At 31.3% G+C, this 21,244-nt stretch overlaps 3 protein-coding genes and 1 long non-coding RNA gene across 4 annotated transcripts in view; 1 reads left to right on the forward strand and 3 right to left on the reverse strand.

Moving 5' to 3' along the window:
* Window positions 1-332: 332 nt before the first annotated feature.
* LOC144848955 (uncharacterized) lies at window positions 333-10,142 on the reverse strand. The gene is made up of 27 exons (XM_078705908.1): window positions 10,121-10,142; window positions 9,561-9,942; window positions 9,087-9,173; window positions 8,925-8,975; window positions 8,637-8,711; window positions 8,494-8,529; window positions 8,219-8,381; window positions 6,205-6,530; window positions 5,955-6,038; window positions 5,753-5,836; window positions 5,560-5,643; window positions 5,358-5,441; window positions 5,042-5,140; window positions 4,408-4,515; window positions 4,168-4,251; window positions 3,806-3,922; window positions 3,544-3,660; window positions 3,097-3,357; window positions 2,666-2,975; window positions 2,416-2,541; window positions 2,082-2,227; window positions 1,730-1,809; window positions 1,509-1,633; window positions 1,221-1,373; window positions 1,020-1,097; window positions 736-830; window positions 333-544 (listed from the first exon to the last, which is right to left on the reverse strand). Exons 1-27 carry the CDS (start codon window positions 10,140-10,142, stop codon window positions 484-486), a joined length of 3,438 nt encoding a protein of 1,145 aa, XP_078562034.1. The 3' UTR covers window positions 333-483.
* Window positions 10,143-10,197: 55 nt separating this feature from the next.
* LOC144847745 (uncharacterized) lies at window positions 10,198-10,882 on the reverse strand. Its single transcript, XR_013613781.1, has 3 exons — window positions 10,812-10,882; window positions 10,427-10,600; window positions 10,198-10,246 (listed from the first exon to the last, which is right to left on the reverse strand). It is a non-coding gene; the product is annotated as an uncharacterized LOC144847745 (long non-coding RNA).
* Window positions 10,883-11,177: 295 nt separating this feature from the next.
* The window catches only part of LOC144848956 (uncharacterized), a 114,525-nt gene continuing 104,458 nt past the window's right edge, over window positions 11,178-21,244 (reverse strand). The window contains exons 2-8 of the mRNA XM_078705909.1: window positions 13,495-13,572; window positions 13,015-13,299; window positions 12,803-12,851; window positions 12,363-12,530; window positions 11,922-12,125; window positions 11,584-11,757; window positions 11,178-11,370 (exon numbers count right to left, since the gene is read on the reverse strand). Of these exons, the coding sequence (XP_078562035.1) occupies window positions 11,178-11,370; window positions 11,584-11,757; window positions 11,922-12,125; window positions 12,363-12,530; window positions 12,803-12,851; window positions 13,015-13,299; window positions 13,495-13,525 (1,104 nt within the window). The 5' untranslated portion in view covers window positions 13,526-13,572. The remainder of the gene's footprint in view (window positions 11,371-11,583; window positions 11,758-11,921; window positions 12,126-12,362; window positions 12,531-12,802; window positions 12,852-13,014; window positions 13,300-13,494; window positions 13,573-21,244) is intronic.
* LOC144848957 (organic cation transporter protein-like) lies at window positions 19,532-21,189 on the forward strand. Its single transcript, XM_078705910.1, has 3 exons — window positions 19,532-19,948; window positions 20,140-20,243; window positions 21,135-21,189. The coding sequence occupies exons 1-3, from the start codon at window positions 19,532-19,534 to the stop codon at window positions 21,187-21,189; spliced, it is 576 nt and encodes a 191-aa protein (XP_078562036.1).

A 21,244-nucleotide genomic window follows, 5' to 3' on the forward strand; every position in this document is an offset into this window, starting at 1 on the left:
ACATTTGTGGGCACTGTTTATTACATTTGTGGGTGATGCGTTTTCACATTTGTGGTTGTTTTCACATTTATGGGTGATGCGTTTTCACATTTGTGGTTGTTTTCACATCGTGGGTGATACGTTTTCACATTTGTGGTTGTTTTCACATTTGTGGGTGATGCGTTTTCACATTTGTGGTCGTTTTCACATTGTGGGTGATACGTTTTCACATTTGTGGTTGTTTTCACATTTGTGGGTGATGCGTTTTCACATTTGTGGTCGTTTTCACATTGTGGGTGATACGTTTTCACATTTGTGGTCGTTTTCACATCTGTGGGTTCAACATAATTATTTAACAAAAACTAAAATAATACCAAAAGTTCATATAAATAATAAATTATAATTATTCTTTTCAAAAATGTGTATATATGTAACACCTGCTGTACGATATAAACTAACGATATAAATCTGATAATTTCAATTAAAATAATAGAGATAGTAGAGTCAGACGAAGCCTCTGAATGCTTTAGTATGTGTGTGCTCAGTCTCATTGCTATGACCTTTTCTGTAAAATAAAAATTAAAAAATCATATAAATGAATAATAATAAAACAATAACCGTTTTTAAAAACCTGTAAGTTGTTAAAAGCAATATTATGTTCATTATAAATTTTTAAAGATATAAGATTTTTTTATTAGATTTTTACCTTTAGCTATTAGCATATTCATTGTATACAATTAATAAACATAAACTTACTGTGATGGTTGTCGAGTTGGTTTGCTGCTGATTGTGATGTCATTTGTATCATTTTCTGTGCTATGTGTAGTCCAGTATGCTATGTCACCCATTGCCTATAAATCAGAAAACAGTAACAAATTGTTAATGTTACAGTAGTAAAATAAATTAATCATTAAATACAATTTAAAGGAAAACTAAGAAAGTGAGCTAACTGAGCTAAATACTAATAATAATTTAATAACTTTTTTATTTATGTGAGTTCATAATTATAATACAGTAATATTATTTTTCCTTCAACATACCTCAGTTAAGTCATCGTCGTCCTTGTTTGTACTGTTGCCTGTAACTTTAGATTTTGATACTTTCGTAATACAAATCATCTTTAGAAGAAACAAAAATACACAAACTAATTGGAGGAGTTTTATCTAAAAATATTAAGCATTAAGTATATTTTCTTTTCAAATAAAATCATTATCATTATCATCGTTTTACTTTGTTCTTACTTCATTGAATTGCTTTCTAAAGTTGTCCATCTGGGTCTTTGATCTTTCCATGCTCTTCTCCATGATTGTGTGCATTCTCTGTTCTTGATGGGCAAATAGAGCCTTTAGTCTTTTATCTTTTGATACAATTGTTTTGGTAGTTGTGGCCGATTCCTAAAAAAAGGAGAAGAAAAAACAAAAAATTTGTGTAGATATAATAAATACACATTTATTTCGCATTTCCAAATGTTAATAATGAATATGTTAATGCCCTTGAATGTAATCATATTTCAATTGTTACACACTTACATCTGAAATAGTAGGCCTATTGCTGGAATCTCCAATTTTCTTTGATGTTTCTGTTTTGTTTTGAAGCTTTGTGTCTCCGGCAGAAATCATGTTTTTATATTTTAAAGCTTTCCAGGCATTGTTTTCTATAAACAAGTTAAAAAATAAATGAAATTATTGAAGAAGTAAGTGTATTAAGTGAATTTAATTACTTTATTTACAGACTTTATAGCCAAAACTACCTTCCATCAGCTTCTGGTTCGTAGCTGTAATTGCTTCCACTATTCCAGTTAAACATTCAATTTTGCCGTCCTTTTGTACACTATTTTGAGATTAAAAATAGCATGGGTGTTTTAAACTGAATTTGAACATAAACAGTAATTAGAATACAGTAACTTTAATATTAAGAAAAATAATCCCAGAAATGGAGATTTCCAAACTTTCAATCTTGTAGGCGGCAGGTTATTATTCTACATTAACATTATACAATTGACATCTGTGATTTTTATGTTTGTAAATTATTCTTCGGCAGCATAGACCCCTCACACCACAGAAGAGTAGGCCTATTTAAAAATAATAATTTAAAAAACACACCTTAAAGCTACATTTCTTGCATTTGTCTTGTTCTGTTCCAATAATTGATGTTTCAATGTTTTAACTTTTCTTTTTAGGATTGTTAATTTTTCTGATTTTTCAGTGTTGTTGTTGTCTACATAATTAGTTTTGTTGGTTGGAATGCTCTACAAAGAATGAGTGTTTTTAAGTACAAACTCCAAAATAATAATTCATTAGACCTACTGTAGCTACATATGTTACAGTAAAGGTGTCTATAAATTGGCATATTAATGGGCAGTGATTGAGTGGGATGGAAATGTATTCATTAATACAATAGATTACAGTAACACTAATCACACATTATAGCACAAACCTCTGCTACTTGTCTCTTTAGGTCAACAATGTCATCCATGACTTGCTGTTTAAATAAAGTCATTTGTTTGTTTTGCTCCCCAAACATTGATGTCATATTTTCTTGCCATTGTCTGTTTACATAGGTCTGTAACATAAGTTGTTAAACTATAACACTTCATAAATAACAATTAATATACATTGTATGCATTTTTCTACATGTACATAGGCATTCCATTACTAAGAACTTAAACCGAAAAGGTAATGCTTACCTCATGTGATGGTGTCATGTTATGGTTAGTTGTCGGCAAGCTGGAGTTTCTGTCATCTGTGCTGCTAATAACACTACTATTGCTACTGATTCCATCAAAGCTTTCAACAACTTTCAGTGTTGCAATATTAACATTGTTTGATGTTCTTTTGAGTGCATTCGTTGTGCTGGAGTATAAATCTGGTGGCGAATTTTCAAATGCGATGTGATCAATGCCAATGGTGTTGGTAGGCAATCCCAGATGGCTGTCTTGCAAAGATGCGTTCTGAAACATTAGCTTCTTGTTATGTACTGCCATGGGTTGGAAGAAACTAAAAAACAATTGAAAAAGTTATGCCTTAAGATAAACATAGCCTACATACTGTACAAGATGCTCACATTTGCATTTAATTCGAGTACTAAATACTTATCAAACACAACATTTCTACTTACAGCTGGTTGTTGGTGGCATTTTGCAAGAGTTTTTTTACTTGTACCAACTCTTGTTGAAGATCATCATTCTCTTCTGAAGCTCTATCCAGCTCCTCAGCCAATTCCTCACTTTTCATTCTGTGATTGTGGATTTGGATGTCTAACACGTCAAATGTAGATTGTAAGGCATCATTCTTAAAGCTCTCATCAGTAAGTTGTTGCTTAAGAGTCTTGTTCTTATATCTCAAATCAAGTAGTTTACGTTCAAGGTCTTGAATAGCTCTGAGAAAAGAAAACAAATCACTTAGCAACTGAGCGAAATATTATATGCACCAATGTAGATTCTTCACATGTGAAAGCAGCATGCAATCAACTCTGAAAATCAAAGCAGTAAGACGTTTCTCATAAAGATACTAGAACTTGATGGAAATTTAAAAATAACCTTACAAAAAAAAAATTAACACTTACTTTAGTTTGCGGGTGCCAAATACATCATGTGTTTTTCTTTCTTTTCGTGATTGAGATTGCAAACGCTGAAATTGATCACTTAAACGAATATTCTCTGTCTCCAATTTAGCAATGATACTATAAAGAAATATATACATTTTATAAAAATATACTTTTTTTTGTTTTTTTGGTGTTCATCAATGCGTACTTTAAATATCCCAATAATTCAGAGTAGAGATGTGTCTGAGGTTTAAGTTATAAAAAATGAATTAGAATTCCTTACGTTTCACTATTTTTTCTACACAAAACTGCATCTCTGTCACTCTCATTAAAAATGTCTTCCATAAATAGGTTGTATTCTTCCAACTCTTTGTGCTTCCAAACCAATTCATCCAAGTCGCTATAATTAATGTTAACATTAAAAAATATTAACATTTATGTTTTAATGATATTGACATTTTCATAAATAAAAACATTTCTACCATAATAGTTACCAATACATTGATGATGGATATAATAACTTTTTAATAAGAGAGTTAAAGTGTTAATTGATATACAATTAATAGACCATTTCAATATTGTAATAATTATCAAAAATTAAGAAATAGCTATTATAAAAGTTATTAATTTGATTTCCAATCTCACCTTTGTAACACCTCAATGTCGTCTTTCAGGGATAAGTTCTCTTCACTAAGTTTTTCTTCTTTAATTCTATGTTGATCCAAAGTCCTGTTGAAATAAAAGTTACAATTATCACAACAGTTTATGTTAATGAAAATATAGTTTAATACAGCATGGCACTAAAATAATAACATAAACTTTGATTTATATGATTTTATTTAAATTAAGGAATGATTTAAAAAAACCCAAAAATATATCACGTACTTGTAGAGATTTTCAGTGTTTTTTGTTTCTTTCGTTGCTATGTCCAGTTCAGTTTTTAATTTGTTGTTTTCATTAATCAGCTCATCCATCATTAGAGACACTTTATTTCTATGTTAATAAAATACAACAATTTTTTTATGTATATTTCATTAGATTTAACAAGAAAAATATTTTGAAAAACAATTCCCACTAATGAATTCATTAAATTAAAGATATTGTCCTCTAAAAAATAATTGTTTACAATTCTTTTTTCAATATTTCATTATAATGGAATTAGTTATTCCATTTAACCAATTTGGAATGAAAAAAAAATTGAATCACCTGAATAAACTCTAGGGTTAAAGCAAAAAAATAGTCAAATTGTCTGTCAGAAAGTTTTTTATTAAAGTTAACTGAGAAGAAATTACAATAAAGGTGGGTGATTCCCACGAAAGATAAAAAAAAAGTTAACTGTTTATTTTGTTTTTTATAAGTGAAATCATTATTTTTGTTCTTTTTGTTTTTAAATTAAATAACTTTATCAAAACTGCAAAATGGCATGTTCAAAGTATGATTTTAACAATCTTTTTCATGTTGTTTTGTTTGAGAAAATGCATCTTAAATAATTATATTTAATTTTAAGAAAACCACATACTTTTTTTTTTCTGATGATTTTACTTTCTCAAGTTCTTGTTTGAGAGCTTTATTTTCAGTAATAAATCGTTCTGCAGCTGTTTTGTGCTCATCAACCATGCTAAAAAATCGTAACAAACAAAAATAAAAATTGTTATTAAAAATGTTGTAATTGTATTGAATAGATGCCATTGTACTTAACAGATATTCTATTGTTTTTAGAGTTGGTAATTTATAAAATAAAAGTACTAGTAGGAGACCATTTCAATAATAATCACAATTTGAGAAATAGCTATTTCATAGCAAGTTCATGTTATTAATATGATTTTAAATCTCACCTTTGTAACACCTCAGTTTTGGCTTTCAGGGAAACATTCTGTTCACTAAGTTTTTCTTCTTTAAGTTTGTGTTGATCCAAAGTCCTAATTGAACAAAAGTTACTATTAAGAGACCATAATTACATTATGTTTCCATGATAATCACAATTTAAGAAATATCTATTATAAAAGTTAATGTTATTAAATTGATTTTCAATCTCACCTTTGTAACACCTCAGTTTTGTCTTTTAGGGAAACATTCTCTTCACTAAGTTTTTCTTCTTTAAATTTGTGTTGATTCAAAGTCCTAATTGAACAAAAGTTACTATTATCACAAAATCTTGTAATTTTTTATGTATTAATTATGTTAATGAATATACGTGTCATCTTGTTTATTACTAAATTTTAAATCTTACCTTTGCAACAACTCTGCTTTATCTTTGAGGAAATCGTTGTCTTCACAAAGTCTTTCTACCATGATTTTCTTTTCATCAATATCGCTAATACAAAATAAAAATAAATTTTAGTGATTGATAATCATTATTTTATTTAATTCTGGTAAATTATTAGGCATTAAGTATTCCAAACAACAATACAATTACAAAATAAATAAGTCACCTTTCTAACACCTTAGCTTTGGTATTGAGTGAAGTTTTATCTTCACAAAGCTTTTCTTCTGTTATTTTCTGTTTGTCTAAAGTCCTTAAAAACAAATATTACTAAATTAAAAATACATCAACTAATTGACTACCTGATAAGTCATTGGAAAAATAAACTATAATTAAGTCAAAGTGAACATACATTGTACAGAATAAATATCGTTTTTGTACAACATGGTAACAAAAGGTAACTATAAATAGTTGTTTACTTTTTTAACTGTTGTATTTCAGCTTGCAATGTATCATTCTTTTCCTTATAGGCATTGGATTCATCTGTACACCACTGTACATCCTTATTCAGTTCTTCAATTATTTCTTCTTTTTCTTTCACTGCTTCAGAATAATCATATAAATCATCATTGCAATCTTGTGTGATTTTTTCTTTCTCCAATATTAACTGGTGGAACTTTGATCGCAAAGCTTTGATTTCCTTGCTGAAGCTTTCGTTGTCTTTAAGCAGATGTTCACATTCAGTGGTCAAGTCTTGTATTAGATTTTGTAGGTAGGATCGATCGTCCTGGATTGAAACAGTATCCTGTTTATAAGATCAAATAAAAATGAATTAGTTAATTAAAATAATAAAGTTATCTAGAATTTCTACTACTCCATTCTACCGTCAGTTAGGCTACAGGTATCTTTACAAGTCAATGTTGACAAAATATTTCTAAACTTTTATTTCATAATGTTTCATTCTTTAATATTCTGATATTATATAAGTTGATAAATGCATTAACATGGGATTAACTTTACGTCAGAGTAGAGCTTTACGTCAGAGTAGGGCAAAACATCTAATTACTCAACTCCCTGACGCAAAAGCTACAATTACAATCCTGTTGGTGCAGTACCCGCTGCTTACTTTGGCTCGAATCTAACCACTAGCCATCAGCGCAAGCTTGGTGGTCTAGAGGTATGAACGCCAGGCTAGTGATCTGGAGGTCGTGGGTTCGAATCCCATCCGAGAACTACTTGCGAATTTTTTCGCAAGTATTCTCAAATGTACTTAGTATAAAGTACAAATTACGTCAGAGTAGGGCAAAACATCTAATTACTCAACTCCCTGACGCAAAAGCTACAATTACAATCATGGGATTAACGTTATACAGTTATAATGTATTTGTCAACATTATCAGTTTTATCTTTGTCATCATATTCAATCATTGCATGGTGCTCATTTCATAAGCATTGGAGTCGTTGCGTCATCATTATCTTTGTTAGTTGATTAAAGCAGCAACACTTTTTAAAATTTACAAAACATATATTACATACACCAACATCCAGTTATAAATTAAAACAATAAAAAGTATTACACAAAGTACAATGAAAAACCATATTAACACAAATAACAATTCAACAGAAAAATCAGTAGTAGGCTAAGTGGCCTAAACAATGTAATTATGTTCAGTAAGGCAACATGTTAGTGCTAAAAATAGTATTGCTCTTTATTAGTTTAAGTGAGAACACAAAAGGCAAACTATAATACATTACAATTAACTGACTGATGTTGTATTTTAAGGCAAGTTTAAATCTAAAACTACCGAGGCTTTTTTTATACCGTTGAGACTCGGTAAAATAGCATTTAAAAATATTATTAGAACATTCAATAGTGAAATAAAGAATAACAATGTTAAATGTTTTGTGAACAAAAGCATGTTTTAAAACAGCACACAACTAAATGAGTTTGACATGCACTTTAAGACAGGATCCTACCTAATATGGTGTTTTACTTCTTCGTTGAGGCTGTCAATTACATTGTTATAATAAATGAATACAATCAATTATTTTATATTTTCATATTTCAAATTTTTAAGATCCTAATAAATAGAAATTATTCATTTTAACTTAATTTTTTTTGATAATAGGTACTTAATAAGCTGATAATACCTACAAAACAATTACAATACGATTCCTACTAGGTTTTTTTATTTTACAAAAATGCAACAGCGACCAACCCAACAGTTACACAGGATAAACTATTTTGTAATCTATCATGCTTATAAATTCATTGAGGCTTAGGGAGTTTAGTTAAAAGAATCTTGAGTCACTTCGTGAAACTTGGGATTTGAAGGCAAGTATCTTAGCCACCCACTACAATTTAATTTTGATTGTTGAACGCAAGGAATTAAGTTACTTCACTAATCAATTGATAATGAATGATAAATTAAATATATTTTTTTTTACAATAAAATGGTAGTTTAAAAAAGTTTAAACATTTAAAAAGTATACCTCAAAGAGATTTTCATCATCTGAAGTAGAATCAAACTTTAGTGATGATGAACTAAGATGGTCTTTGTCATCAAAGATCTGTGATACAACTTGTTTGATGGCAGCTGCCACATGATCAGTCTTGTTTGTGATATCAATATCATCCTGAATATATGATTCAACACTGAAAAACAAGTCTATGTAATTAAAATAATGTTTATAAATCCAGTATTAACCCAGTTCACAATGATAAGTACATATATGCATAATGTAATATATGGTAATTGCAAACAAACCTCAATGGTGATGAGAATAGGCAGGTGTCATCATCTCTGTAAAAAGATTACAGTTAGATTAATAGAAAAGGAAAAAGCATGCATTCCTTCATAACAATTTCCAGATAACCTAACATTTTCAGAGTAGTAACAATATTACATACAAAACAGATGTGGGTGTTATGCTATGTTCTTCAAGAAGTTGGTAATCGTCCAATGTGATTGTATCTGTCTTAATGCTGAAGATAATAGAATAAATACATTGGTTAATTATTATTTTTAATGATAAACTGTTACCATACAAAAATATAATTAACATTTTCGGTGAGGTACAAAATAACATAATTAGATTTAAATGCAAACATATGTTAGAAGATAAATAGTTACATGCATTGGTTGTGATGCCACGAAAGTGAATAATATTTCTAAAAAGTGCACTTATTTATACTTACATGACAGTTTCAGGTTGAATTTCAATCAATCTGTTAGATGAAGTGCTCTTTCTAGAAAATAAAATGAGTTTCAATTATAATACTTTTCTGTGTTATTGAATGTTTTTTGTGAAAGAATGTAAGATCTAAAAGTTCTCAGACTTTTATGGTTGTTTTACTTACAGACATAATTCCTCTAAATGGCTGACATTAATGGATAAATATTCATTATCACTGGCTTCAGATACAATCTCCTCAGAAATGGAACTGGTCTCAGATATTGATGTTGATTTATCTTTAGCGACGTTGAATGAGCTAGTAGTTGGTGTCTCAGATATTGATTTATCTTTAGTGATGTTGAATGAGCTAGTAGTTGGTGTCTCAGATACTGATGTTGATTTATCTTTAGTGATGTTGAATGAGCTAGTAGTTGGTGTCTCAGATATTGATTTATCTTTAGCGATGTTGAATGAGCTAGTAGTTGGTGTCTCAGATACTGATGTTGATTTATCTTTAGTGATGTTGAATGAGCTAGTAGTTGGTGTCTCAGATATTGATGTTGATTTATCTTTAGTGATGTTGAATGAGCTAGTAGTTGGTGTCTCAGATATTGATGTTGATTTATCTTTAGTGATATTGAATGAGCTAGTAGTTGGTGTCTCAGATATTGATGTTGATTTATCTTTAGTGATGTTTAATGAGCTAGTAGTTGGTGTCAGCTCATTGCGGTCAATGTCATCAATAAGAATCTCTTCATTCACAAAAGTTTCTAGAGAACTTTTCATTGAGGGTTCATCAGCAGATGCTTCAATAAAGATCTTGTCTTTTGGAAGAATTACTTTTTGTTGACAATCAACTTTATTTGGAACTGAAAACTTATTGTCATCTTCATTAGCAGTGTATACTATTATTTCCTCACCAATACTGGTCTCAGAGGCTGATGTTGGTGTGTTAAAGACATGGAAGGTACGTGTCTTGTCTTTGTGTCCAATGTCACCATTACCCTGTAAGGCATTTTGACCTGTATTAGTTGGTAAGACTAATGAGGATGTATTATTGAAGAAAACAACAACATCCTCTAGATAATCAGCATTCCTGTAAAACAATGAATAATGAGCATTACTACAACAATATTGTTCAGCAACAGAAACCTATTTCAAAATATGCATCATTGCTTGTTCTGTTTTTTGATATTGGTGTTTTATTTTTCAACTAACCCCAACAGAATTTCATCAGCATCTGGTGAGTGGTTCTCTTTAGAAGCCTTAGTTGCTATTTGGTCCTTGATGGCATGGGTAGCAGCATTGTAAGCAGGCTGGACATCTTCCCAATAATCAGCATGTCTGAAAATTGAAGTGAAAATCATATTAAATAATTTGCATTCCTTTAAAAAATAATAATAAGCTTTATATCAACTTTCAAACAATGTTTATTTTGACAAATGTATTATAATTAGGCAATGTTCCTATTCTGTGCTTTTTTTGTATTTTTTTTTTTTTCGATTTCAATTTGTTTCAACTAACCCCAACTGATTGTCATCGGCAACTGAAATATCTTCAGTCACTGGAGTGTCAAGGGAATAAGAAACAACATCTGGTGTGTGGTTGTCATTAGCAGCCTCTGTTGTTGCTTGGTCCTTGATGGTATTGGTAGTAGCATTGTAAGCAGGCTGGACATCTTCCCAATAATCAGCATGTCTGGAAATTAAGAATAAGTCTTGTATTCAGAATATTGAAAGTGAAAATCATCTTCTAAATAATTAGCATTCCTTTAAAAAAATAATAATAAGCTTTATATCAACTTTCAAACAATGTTTATTTTGACAAATGTATTATAATTAGGCAATGTTCCTATTCTGTGCTTTTTTTGTATTGTTTTTTTTTTTTATTTCAATTTGTTTCAACTAACCCCAACTGATTGTCATCGGCAACTGAAATATCTTCAGTTACAGGAGTGTCAATTGCAATAGAAACAACATCTGGTGTGTGGTTGTCATTAGTAACCTCTGCTGTTGCTTGGTCCTTGATGGTATGGGTAGTAGCATTGTAAGAAGGCTGGACATCTTCCCAATAATCAGCATGTCTGAAAATTAAGAATAAGTCTTGTATTCAGAATATTGAATGAGAAAATCATTTTCTAAATAATTAGCATTCCTTTAAAAAAATAATAATAAGCTTTATATCAACTTTCAAACAATGTTTATTTTGACAAATGTATTATAGTTAGGCAATGTTCCTATTCTGTGCTTTTTTTGTATTGTTTTTTTTTTTTATTTCAATTTGTTTCAACTAACCCCAACTGATTGTCATCGGCAACTGAAATATCTTCAGTTACAGGAGTGTCAATTGCAATAGAAACAACATCTGGTGTGTGGTTGTCATTAGTAACCTCTGCTGTTGCTTGGTCCTTGATGGTATGGGTAGTAGCATTGTAAGAAGGCTGGACATCTTCCCAATAATCAGCATGTCTGAAAATTAAGAATAAGTCTTGTATTCAGAATATTGAATGAGAAAATCATTTTCTAAATAATTAGCATTCCTTTAAAAAAATAATAATAAGCTTTATATCAACTTTCAAACAATGTTTATTTTGACAAATGTATTATAGTTAGGCAATGTTCCTATTCTGTGTTTTTTTTTTTGTAATGTTTTTTTTCAGATTTCAATTTGTTTCAACTAACCCCAACTGATTGTCATCGGCAACTGAAATATCTTCAGTTACAGGAGAGTCAATGGCATTAGAAACAACATCTGGTGTGTGGTTGTCATTAGCAGGCTCTGTTGTTGCTTGGTCCTTGATGGTATGGGTAGTAGCATTGTAAGAAGGCTGGACATCTTCCAAATAATCAGCATGTCTGAAAATTAAGAATAAGTCTTGTATTCAGAATATTGAATGAGAAAATCATCTTATAAATAATTAGCATTTCTTTAAAAAAATAATAAGCTTTATATCATCTTTTAAACAATGTTTATTTTGACACATTGTATTGTTTTTAATTTTCAATTTATTTCAACTAACCCTAAATGATTGTCATCGACAACTGAAATATCTTCAGTTACTGGAGTATCAATGGCTTTAGAAACAACATCTGGTGTGTAGTTGTCAACATCATTAATAGCCTCAGTTGCTGTTTGGTCTTTGATGACATGGGTAGCAGAATTAAACTCAGCAGCAGGCTGGGCTACATGGTTGCAAGTAACATCTTCCCAATAATCCACATGTCTGAAAATTAGAAATAAGTCGTTTTTCATGGAATCCAATTGCAGGAAAAATATTAAGGCTGGTGTTAAATAGAAATGTGAAAAAAAAAACATTAATCTTATTTCACAAAACTTGATATTGCGAAATGATGTATTGTAAGCACTATTTTTATTCCTTTTCAATCTATTGGATCAACAAAAAAGAAAAATTCTCTCCTAGAATATTAGGATCCAAATGAAATTATTTAAATATACTAACCCCATGGCAAGAAGATCATCATCATCATCAATTGAAAAGTCATGGGTGCTGGGACAGGCAGAACTACAGATTGATGGGATGTTGTAGTCAGTTGCAGTGCTGGCAGAGTCATCAAAATCCTCAAAGTCATCATTGTAATAGTACTCATCACTGTGTGTGATGTTATTCCTGCCATCATATTATAATAAGAATGTCATCATATTACCATTTGAATATACCATTTAATACTGATAAATATCTGTATATTATATATGTAATACATTCATGTTGTATTGATACCATTACATTTTTACTGTGTAAAAGTTGATTAAGCAAATAGTAATAATGGTGACAATGGTTTTATAAACTGTTAATTGTGAAGAAAGTGATAATTATTGTTGTTGATGATGATGATGATGATGATGATGATGATAGTGATGATATCTGATATTCCTGAATACCTTTCAAATGTCATTTTCAAACTTAGAGATTCACTGCTCAGATATATATCTAAAAAGTGAAATATCTGCTGTTAGTTAAAGTTAGAGTTTTACACCTTTAAAATATAATTATTGTTAAAATTTCCAAAATAAGATTAAGTATTAGAAAATAAAGAAACGTGTTATCAAAGAAGCAGCTTATCTAAATAATTTACTATGTTTCCAAAACAAACCTGGCATGGGTGGGGTTCCATCTCCATCTTCCGAAGCATCATCCGAATAAGATGTTTCTTCGCCTTTGTCAGTAATGTCAGTTTTCGGAGAGATTGGATATTTGACATCAATATCAGGTTCCTTCATTTGTCCTGATGTTAAAGACTTCTTGAAGGAGTTGTTTGTTGGTATGTTCTCATCATTATCATCATCATCATCATAGAAATCGAGAATATCAGCAATTGCATCAGATAGCGAGCTATCATTGATGCTTTTTTGATCATCATCATAATGTGATGTCACATCTGTCAATCAATACATTTATTTTTGCAGTTTTCAATTTTTTTTGTTTTGTTTACTTCAATTAAAAGAAATATTGTCTTATAATAATAGGCCTAAAATATTTTTGTTTTAATAAATTCTGTTCATCATTAATCAGTTGTTAAAACATTTTAAAAGCATTACTCTTATTACAGTATTAATAAAAATAAATAACTTACACTCTGCATTAAGCCTAGATGAAGTCATCATTGAATATAAGTCAGATAATTAAAGTACAATATAAGTAAAGTCTAAATCTGAAATTGAAAAGAAGATCAAATGGTTATTTAAGAAGACAAGAGTTTGGCGACAGTAAGACTAGAGACCAATAATATTAATATAGTCACTCTCTATGACTAGGTAAGAGTTTTTTAGGCTTACATTATTTTTAATTTACAGGAAGGATCATGATTTCTAGGACTAGAATAGAAGCCTATGGTATTATTAACCTTTCTTAATCTAGGCCTATGCCCAGTAGTAGACCTTTTAATCAATTATTGCAAGGCTTCTGGGTCTAACTAGGCTAGTAGGCCTAGTATATAAGGCTTAGCCTCAAGGTGATGTTCAAGGCCAAGACAACAATGTCTCGGGCCTAGCATAGCGAGTGACTCTATAGTAACTACTAGTACTACGCCATTCCTAACTAGGCCTAGCCTAGCTAGGCACTGTGGTAGGCCTAGCTATGAAATATAATATAAACTTGGGCTAGGCCCTGCTAGTAGTAGTAGCCGCTTAATTAGTAGGCCATAGCCAGTTAGTTAGTGGTAGGCCCCACTCGCCAGACTTACTACTTTAGTAGTAGGGGAATATAGGCACAGCCTATGCAAGATAGAAGGCATAACTAGGCCTATGCCTACTACCAGGCATCTACTAGCTAGGGCCTAGTAGTAGTAATTTATTATAGGTGCAGCCTAATAGGCCTATACTAGCTAGAGGGGGTAGGGCTAGCCTAGTAGTAAGGCTAGGTCTTTTTATGATGGCCTACTAGCCTACTACTAGACTAGAGGCCTAGCTAGGCCTCAGGCTCTAGAGTCCTATAATATGCTTTAGTAAGTTTAAGTAGTAGAAATAGGGCCTAGGCTAGTAGTAGGGCCATGCCTCTAACTAGGGCTAAGAGTAAAGACTAGCTAGCTAGGGCCTAGCCTAGCTAGCCTAGTTTAGGCTAGGGCCTATATGTTAGGCCTAAATAAACTAACAAGAGACTCTCGGACTAAAGTAATAGGCTTAGCCTAGCTAGGCATACTACTAGGCCTAGTAGGCTAGTAGTACTTATAACTAGGCTAGCCTAGTAGGCCTAGCCTTTTTTGGGTGGGCCTAGCCCTAGGGCTAGCTAGGGCCTAGGCCTAAATAGGCTAGCTAGGCCTGGGTGTGTAGCCTGCCTACTAGCCTAGCTAGGGTAGGCCTAGGCCTAGCTAGGCCTAGGCTAGGGCCTAGCTAGCTTAATTAGGCCTAGCTAATAATAAGATACAGAGAATAATATGTAGCTTTTGTGCCAGAGCCAGACAGACATAAAACACATTGCCATTCTAGCCTAGCCTAGCCTAGGGCCTAGAGGTAGGCCTACTATCTAGTACTAGGCCTAGCCTAGGCTAGTCTCTAGACACACATAGCCTATAGGCCTAGGTAGGCCTAGGCCTACTAGCTAGGGCCAGGCCTAGGCCTAGGCTAGGCCTATTTTAAAATTCGTTTTTGTGATTGAATTTTAAAAAATACAGTAGGCCTACTGCTTAAATGGTAATATAAATATATATATATAAATCCCAAATGCCAACATATTATATTATAACTTTTAAATGCAATTCAAGTTAAATATTCGAAGAAATAATCACAAATAAAGCGGGAGAAAACACAAAACTCAACTTACTAGATCGCAATTTTTGTTGTGTGAAGTCGGTTGCCTAGTTGGCCGGCCAAGTTGCCATGTATCACCTCGATACCTAACAACAGAGAGCGCACGCGTACATAACTTTTAGCCAATTGCCGTTCAATATCTGCTGCACAACGGCATTATTTCCTTGGACGCTCATAAATATTCAAATTACACTAGCTATTATTATAATACGATACTATACGATAATTGTCATTTAACAACATGTAAAAATGAAATTTGATTGGTTGAATTCAATAAAATACACATATAAATACAATATAAAGCATCGTAACCAGTGATTCTATAAGTGGCCTTTATTGTCTGCAGCGCGTTTAGTGTAAAGAAAAGACTGTGTATTGTTCGCAATTTACAAATACTAGTATATAAAAATAAAGTGTTTAAAAACACTCTAAAATACTGTATATAGATAATTATTAAAATTTCAAATTACAATTTTGTATCTATAATTATACAGGTACTGTTGTTTGGATTTCATTCCTAAAAAAGCAAATCCTTTCGTTATATTATTTTATGATTGACGCCGATTTTGAACGTCAACAACTTGTCAAGTCACTCGGACCATCATTATAATAAATGGCGGTAGATCTGCATATATATATATAATATAAAAGAAGACAAAACTCCATACTCCAAACTCTGATGTTTCTACACAACGATATGATTGCAGATAAAAATGTTGATCCTTTAGTGATACAATACATTCATAGACCATCTTATACACAGTCACAGGAGTTGACCATTGAATATGTATGCCATCTGGCGCATTCGCTCTCTCTGTGTATCATTTTATACAGTATTGCTTTTACTTTGTATATTTTGCATCTCCAGTTGTAGGCCTACAAGTAATATAAATTTCAAATGGTTTTATTTATACTCGATATGAAAAATATAACAGTAAAAATATATACATAATATAAAACACAGTATAGTACAAGGCGTGTTCGATCATTAATATATTGCAAAATGTGTGCTTTTTCAATAAGTTCAAGAAAAACAAAAAAACAACAAATTATAATTGTAGACACCAATAAAAGGCAAAGTAAAATTGATAAAAATCAAAATACCGACTTAAAATATCTTAATAAGATTAGGATAAAATAATATGTTTAAAAAAAATAAATATATTGCATTTTAATTATAATTCAGAGGACTATGCTTATTAATTATGTAATTTTAAGAGAGCCTTTACGTTCGTTTAAATTGACTTATTGACATATCGAAATTAATTTTTTTTTTCGGTATGCGGTTTTGGAACGTACAGATTTGAGTTTCCATGACGAAATTTGTTACTGAAAAGTATTTGGTTTTACAAAATTGTTTAAATAAGTTGCCGTACTCTCCCTTAAGATTTAAAAAAAAAGTAGTAAATTTTCAAATTGAGTTCTTTTGCTCAAAGACATCCAATTGGCAGTTTTTAGCAAATTTACGCCATTTTAAATTACAAACAATTCTTGCTGCCCTATGTTGTATTGTTTAGCTAAATGTGGCATGGCACTACACACATTTATATGAATGTATTTAAGTTAAAGATGTATTTTCCCTTTGTCAAATTCCAAAAAAAAAAAAGATTTCGAAAAAAAAGTGGATCATTTTGAAGTATCATAATAGTTATTAACTTTCACCAAAAATTAGTAGAAACAAAAATCATTTAACTGAAATACAGACGTCTTTTGGTTCAAAAAATAACTTTGACTTCCAGTCAAAGTTTTCGATCAAAACAATATCTCATAATGCAACGCACTCATTTGGCTACTCCGTATGCATAATCATAAAACTTCCTCGCGATCTGTGTGAAAACACCTTCTCAACCGTGACGAGTTGTAAACAATCCTAATTAGCATCATGCATAATGTATACTCATGGTTTGAAATCTTTGTTTACTTTCGCCCGCGACGATTTTCAAGATGAAATGTAATCAAATTAATTTAGCTGTTAATTACGTAAAATTTTTGTTTTTGGCTCGAATTTTCGACTTAAAGTGAATAACTTTAATATTAGAATGGCCAATTTAAATTTAGAATATTTTGACCTTCATTTTTTTGTGTTTTAAAGGACAATACATCTTTAAAGTTTTAACATGAAAAATAAAATCAAATTTTGAATAGACCATTTTGTAGTTATAGTTATTCACTTTCACCGAAAAAAAATAATTAATTTTGCTTATAAAAACTAGAATAGTGTGTATTTTGTTTTACATTTCTTGAAGAAAACCCTACAAATAATATCACTTACTTGTAGAACTTGCTTTTCAGTGATGTTTTTTCCTTTCATTGCTATGTCCAGTTTGGTGTTTAATTTGTTGTTTTCATTAATCGGCCGGCCATTTACAGACTGGAATACATAAAAAACAAGACAAACGAACATCGACAAAGTCCATAAAGATCCAATAAAACTCAAACATGTTTATACAAACAAACATTATTGTTATTTTAAGTATGTAACACTCTTTTCATAAACATTCACGTACAACTCTTTCATAACAAAATTGTTTCCATCTTCTCCAACTAAAAGTCGTAGTAGGCCTAAGTCGTGTCTCGGGTCGCCGTAGTACAGATATACTATAACTACTAGGCCTACATCAGACTTTTATCCAGTTTTGATTTTACAATCATTCGAGAAACACCTCACAAAGTCAAGTTCAATATTGAATATCTAAACGATGCAGGCTAATGGGCGTTTGGTATTTGACAAGATCGCGTAAAATTTATAATTTTAAACTTACGATATTTAGTATTACTACTGTAGCTTAGTATGTGGTTATATACTAATTCGCATGGGAGGAGTAAGTATAACAAAAGCTCACTCTTCCCTGATAAAAGTACTCAAATTATTTGTTAAAAAAAACATATTGTATTAAGAATAAAATTCGGAACTATTTACGGCCATTGATTTCATTATACACGAAGTATTCTTTCACTTTGAAATAATATGTAAGCTGAAAAATGAAAGCAATACTGGATATGGAACATTATTGTGTTAAGACTTATGAATACGAGGGCAAGAAGTAGATGAGAGGGACAATGAAATACATGTTGAACTCTTTCAATCAGTCGGCAACATTTCAATGATAAAATATGAATAATTGAATTATTGGTAATTTATATAAGAATAATGTGAAATATAGGAATAATAAAACTACAGCTGCTTATCGTATCGTATCATTTTTTTGTAGGAGCTCTGTTATTTACTTTTGTAATTAAATTGTGATCTATTTTGTTTTGTTGCTTTAAAGATACTTTTTATTGATTCATTGATATCAATGACCATGAGTTTTACTCACTGATCAAACCGTGAACTACGAAATACATTATGTTCCAGAGATACGTTTAATTAATTAAAACTCCAACGATGCGATCAATTGATACAGTCAGTCGATACGGTTGGCCGGTTTCCGAGACTAAACATTGTTTTTATTTAAAGGCCCGGCCCGGCATGAGATTTGTAGATCCGGCCATTGAGGTACACAACAGAGGAGGTTGCGTAGTTGATACGTGACGTAACAACTCGCGAAACATTGTCACTTAGACGCCCAATTACTGTTTTTGCCCTTTTTTAGTGTTTATCTATATATAACCTATACTTAGGCCTATAATTCAGGAAAGCAATATGTGCCAAATGTGAGCATGTACTATTCAGCGGTTTGCGAAGGAGACGTAAAATTACGCGACCAATTTGGATAGCATTAATACATATTCAGAACTACCTTCTCTATAACCCCTTTGCATTTTTAGTTAATCTAAATTAACTAAAAAATGTTTATACTAACAAATATTATTGTTATTTTATAAGTATGCAAAGACTCTTGACATAATGTCATATTTTATCCAAGTACTGTTGTTTGGATTTCATTCCTAAAAAAACTTCATCCTTTAGTTACATTATTTATGATTGACGCCGTCAGCTCTTGATTTTCAACGTCAACAACTTGCCAAGTGCCTGTTTGTTAGAAAAAAGGGCTGTTGTGTAGTTAATCTATAATAAACTCTTATGTTTCTACACAACGATATGATTGCAGAGAAAAATGTTGATCCTTAGGTGATACAGACGTACTCCATTCATAGACACCGTCTTATACGCACAGGAGTTGACCAGTTCAGAACAGTGTTGTGAGACTGTAGAAAGAGCCTGTACATGTATGTCTCTCTGTGTGTATCATTTTATATTAGGTATTCTATACTTTACATCTCCAGTTTGTACACGGTAAGTTATGGTACAAGTAATAATAAAGTATTTCTAAATAATAAATGGTTTACAAACAGAAAAATATCTACAAATATCTCTACAAACTTGTAAAATGTACCGTAACCAAACATTAAAATAGAATAATGTTTTTCAGACTTTCAAGTACGGAAAAGAACATCTTTCCGGAAATGAAGCTCGATGACGTGTTAGCAACGATTGGGGAGTTTGGTCCGTATCAGTTATGGGTTTACCATTGGTACTGTATGCTGAATTTCTCCGTCGCTTTTCACCACCTTGGTCAAGTCTTTCTTGGAGGTGTGTCTGATCATTGGTGTGCTATTCCCGAAAATACGAATTGCAGTGACTCAACAAACTATGGATGCCAGTATCAACATTTTAGCTTCAAAATTCCCGCCGACGATCTAAGTACATCGATTAATGAAAGCAACTGTATACAGTATGTTTCATACGTTAATATAACCGAAGATACGCCGCTTGTAGAATGTGCCAACAGTTATGAGTTTGATCATTCTCGGTACACCAGTACAATTCAAGAAGACGTAAGTATAAAAATGTTTTGATTAATTTAATATTTTACTATAAACTATAAACTATAAATTAGAGGCTTATACAATATTAATATCACTCCAGATATTTTTGGAAAGTCCAACCATGGATAAAATAAGTATAACTTATTATAACTACTTATTTATCAAATATCAAATTTGTCAAATTTACATTACATTTTCAGTTTTCATTAGTGTGTAAAGGCAAGACCAAAGTGGCATTTGCGCAGTCAATATACTTCTTTGGACTATTGGTCGGTTCAGTGGTTATGGGATCAGTAGCAGACAGGTACATTTTTTAATTGTATTTTATTACATTAGAGTAACGATTAGATGTGACTTTAAACATGATTCTTTGCACGTTTCTCAACATATTACCAAGTCGTGATTTCCGGCATTTTGTACACAACGTCTCTTTTCTCCTGGCCTTCCTCCCAAATTGCAATTGTACCATATGCCTCGCGACTCTGCCTAAATGAATTTTTTTTATTGTGTTGTTTAGTATAAAAAACACAATATTGTCCCCTTAATAGGGGTAAATCAAGCATTTGACACACGCGAAGGTGTCCTCGTCCGCTCAATATAATTATCCGCTTTTGTTTCGTGGGAAAGTGTCTCCTGAATAGAGGGTGTCCCCAAAGAAGAGATTCTACTGTATGCATCTAGCTCTACATGCATGGTTTTGAAAAAACTCACTAATATTATTTGTATGTAGACATTGATACTCTTTACAGGTCTAGGCCTCATGTACATAGTTGATTATAGTAAGGATTATTATGTCTTCCAGCTCGATATTTGTACCAAAAAAAAATTTTGGTTTTTTTTCTTTTATTACTAAAAATATATTCATTTCATAATATTCATAACTTAATATATACAGTACATCTCCGTAAATGTTAAGTTCTTAACACATTCACTTAGCGTATTAATTTCTTAGCGTATTCATTTCTTAACATAATCATTTTAGCATACCTCAATCAAACTATACTTGTGGTAACTTAACTTAAAGACACAATATCCATTTCCAGCAATATTCAAATTAGCTTGTGAAAAAACGAATTCTTAACACTCTACAACTACAGACAGCTTATAAATGATGTGTATGTAACGATTTCAGTTATTGATTTCCGTTTTATAAATTTGTATTTAAATTTTTATGTTATATTTATCCAAAATGCAGTGGGGTTTTAAAGGCAGGGGACCGAATCGGCTTGTCAGTCATCGGTGCGTCTTGAATTATTATTATTTTATTGTTCCCGGGCATGATCCCACTGTATCCGTTTGTTATTC

This window comes from Antedon bifida, chromosome 7 (assembly GCF_963402885.1).
Source record: "Antedon bifida chromosome 7, ecAntBifi1.1, whole genome shotgun sequence".
NCBI classification, from domain to species: domain Eukaryota; kingdom Metazoa; phylum Echinodermata; class Crinoidea; order Comatulida; family Antedonidae; genus Antedon; species Antedon bifida.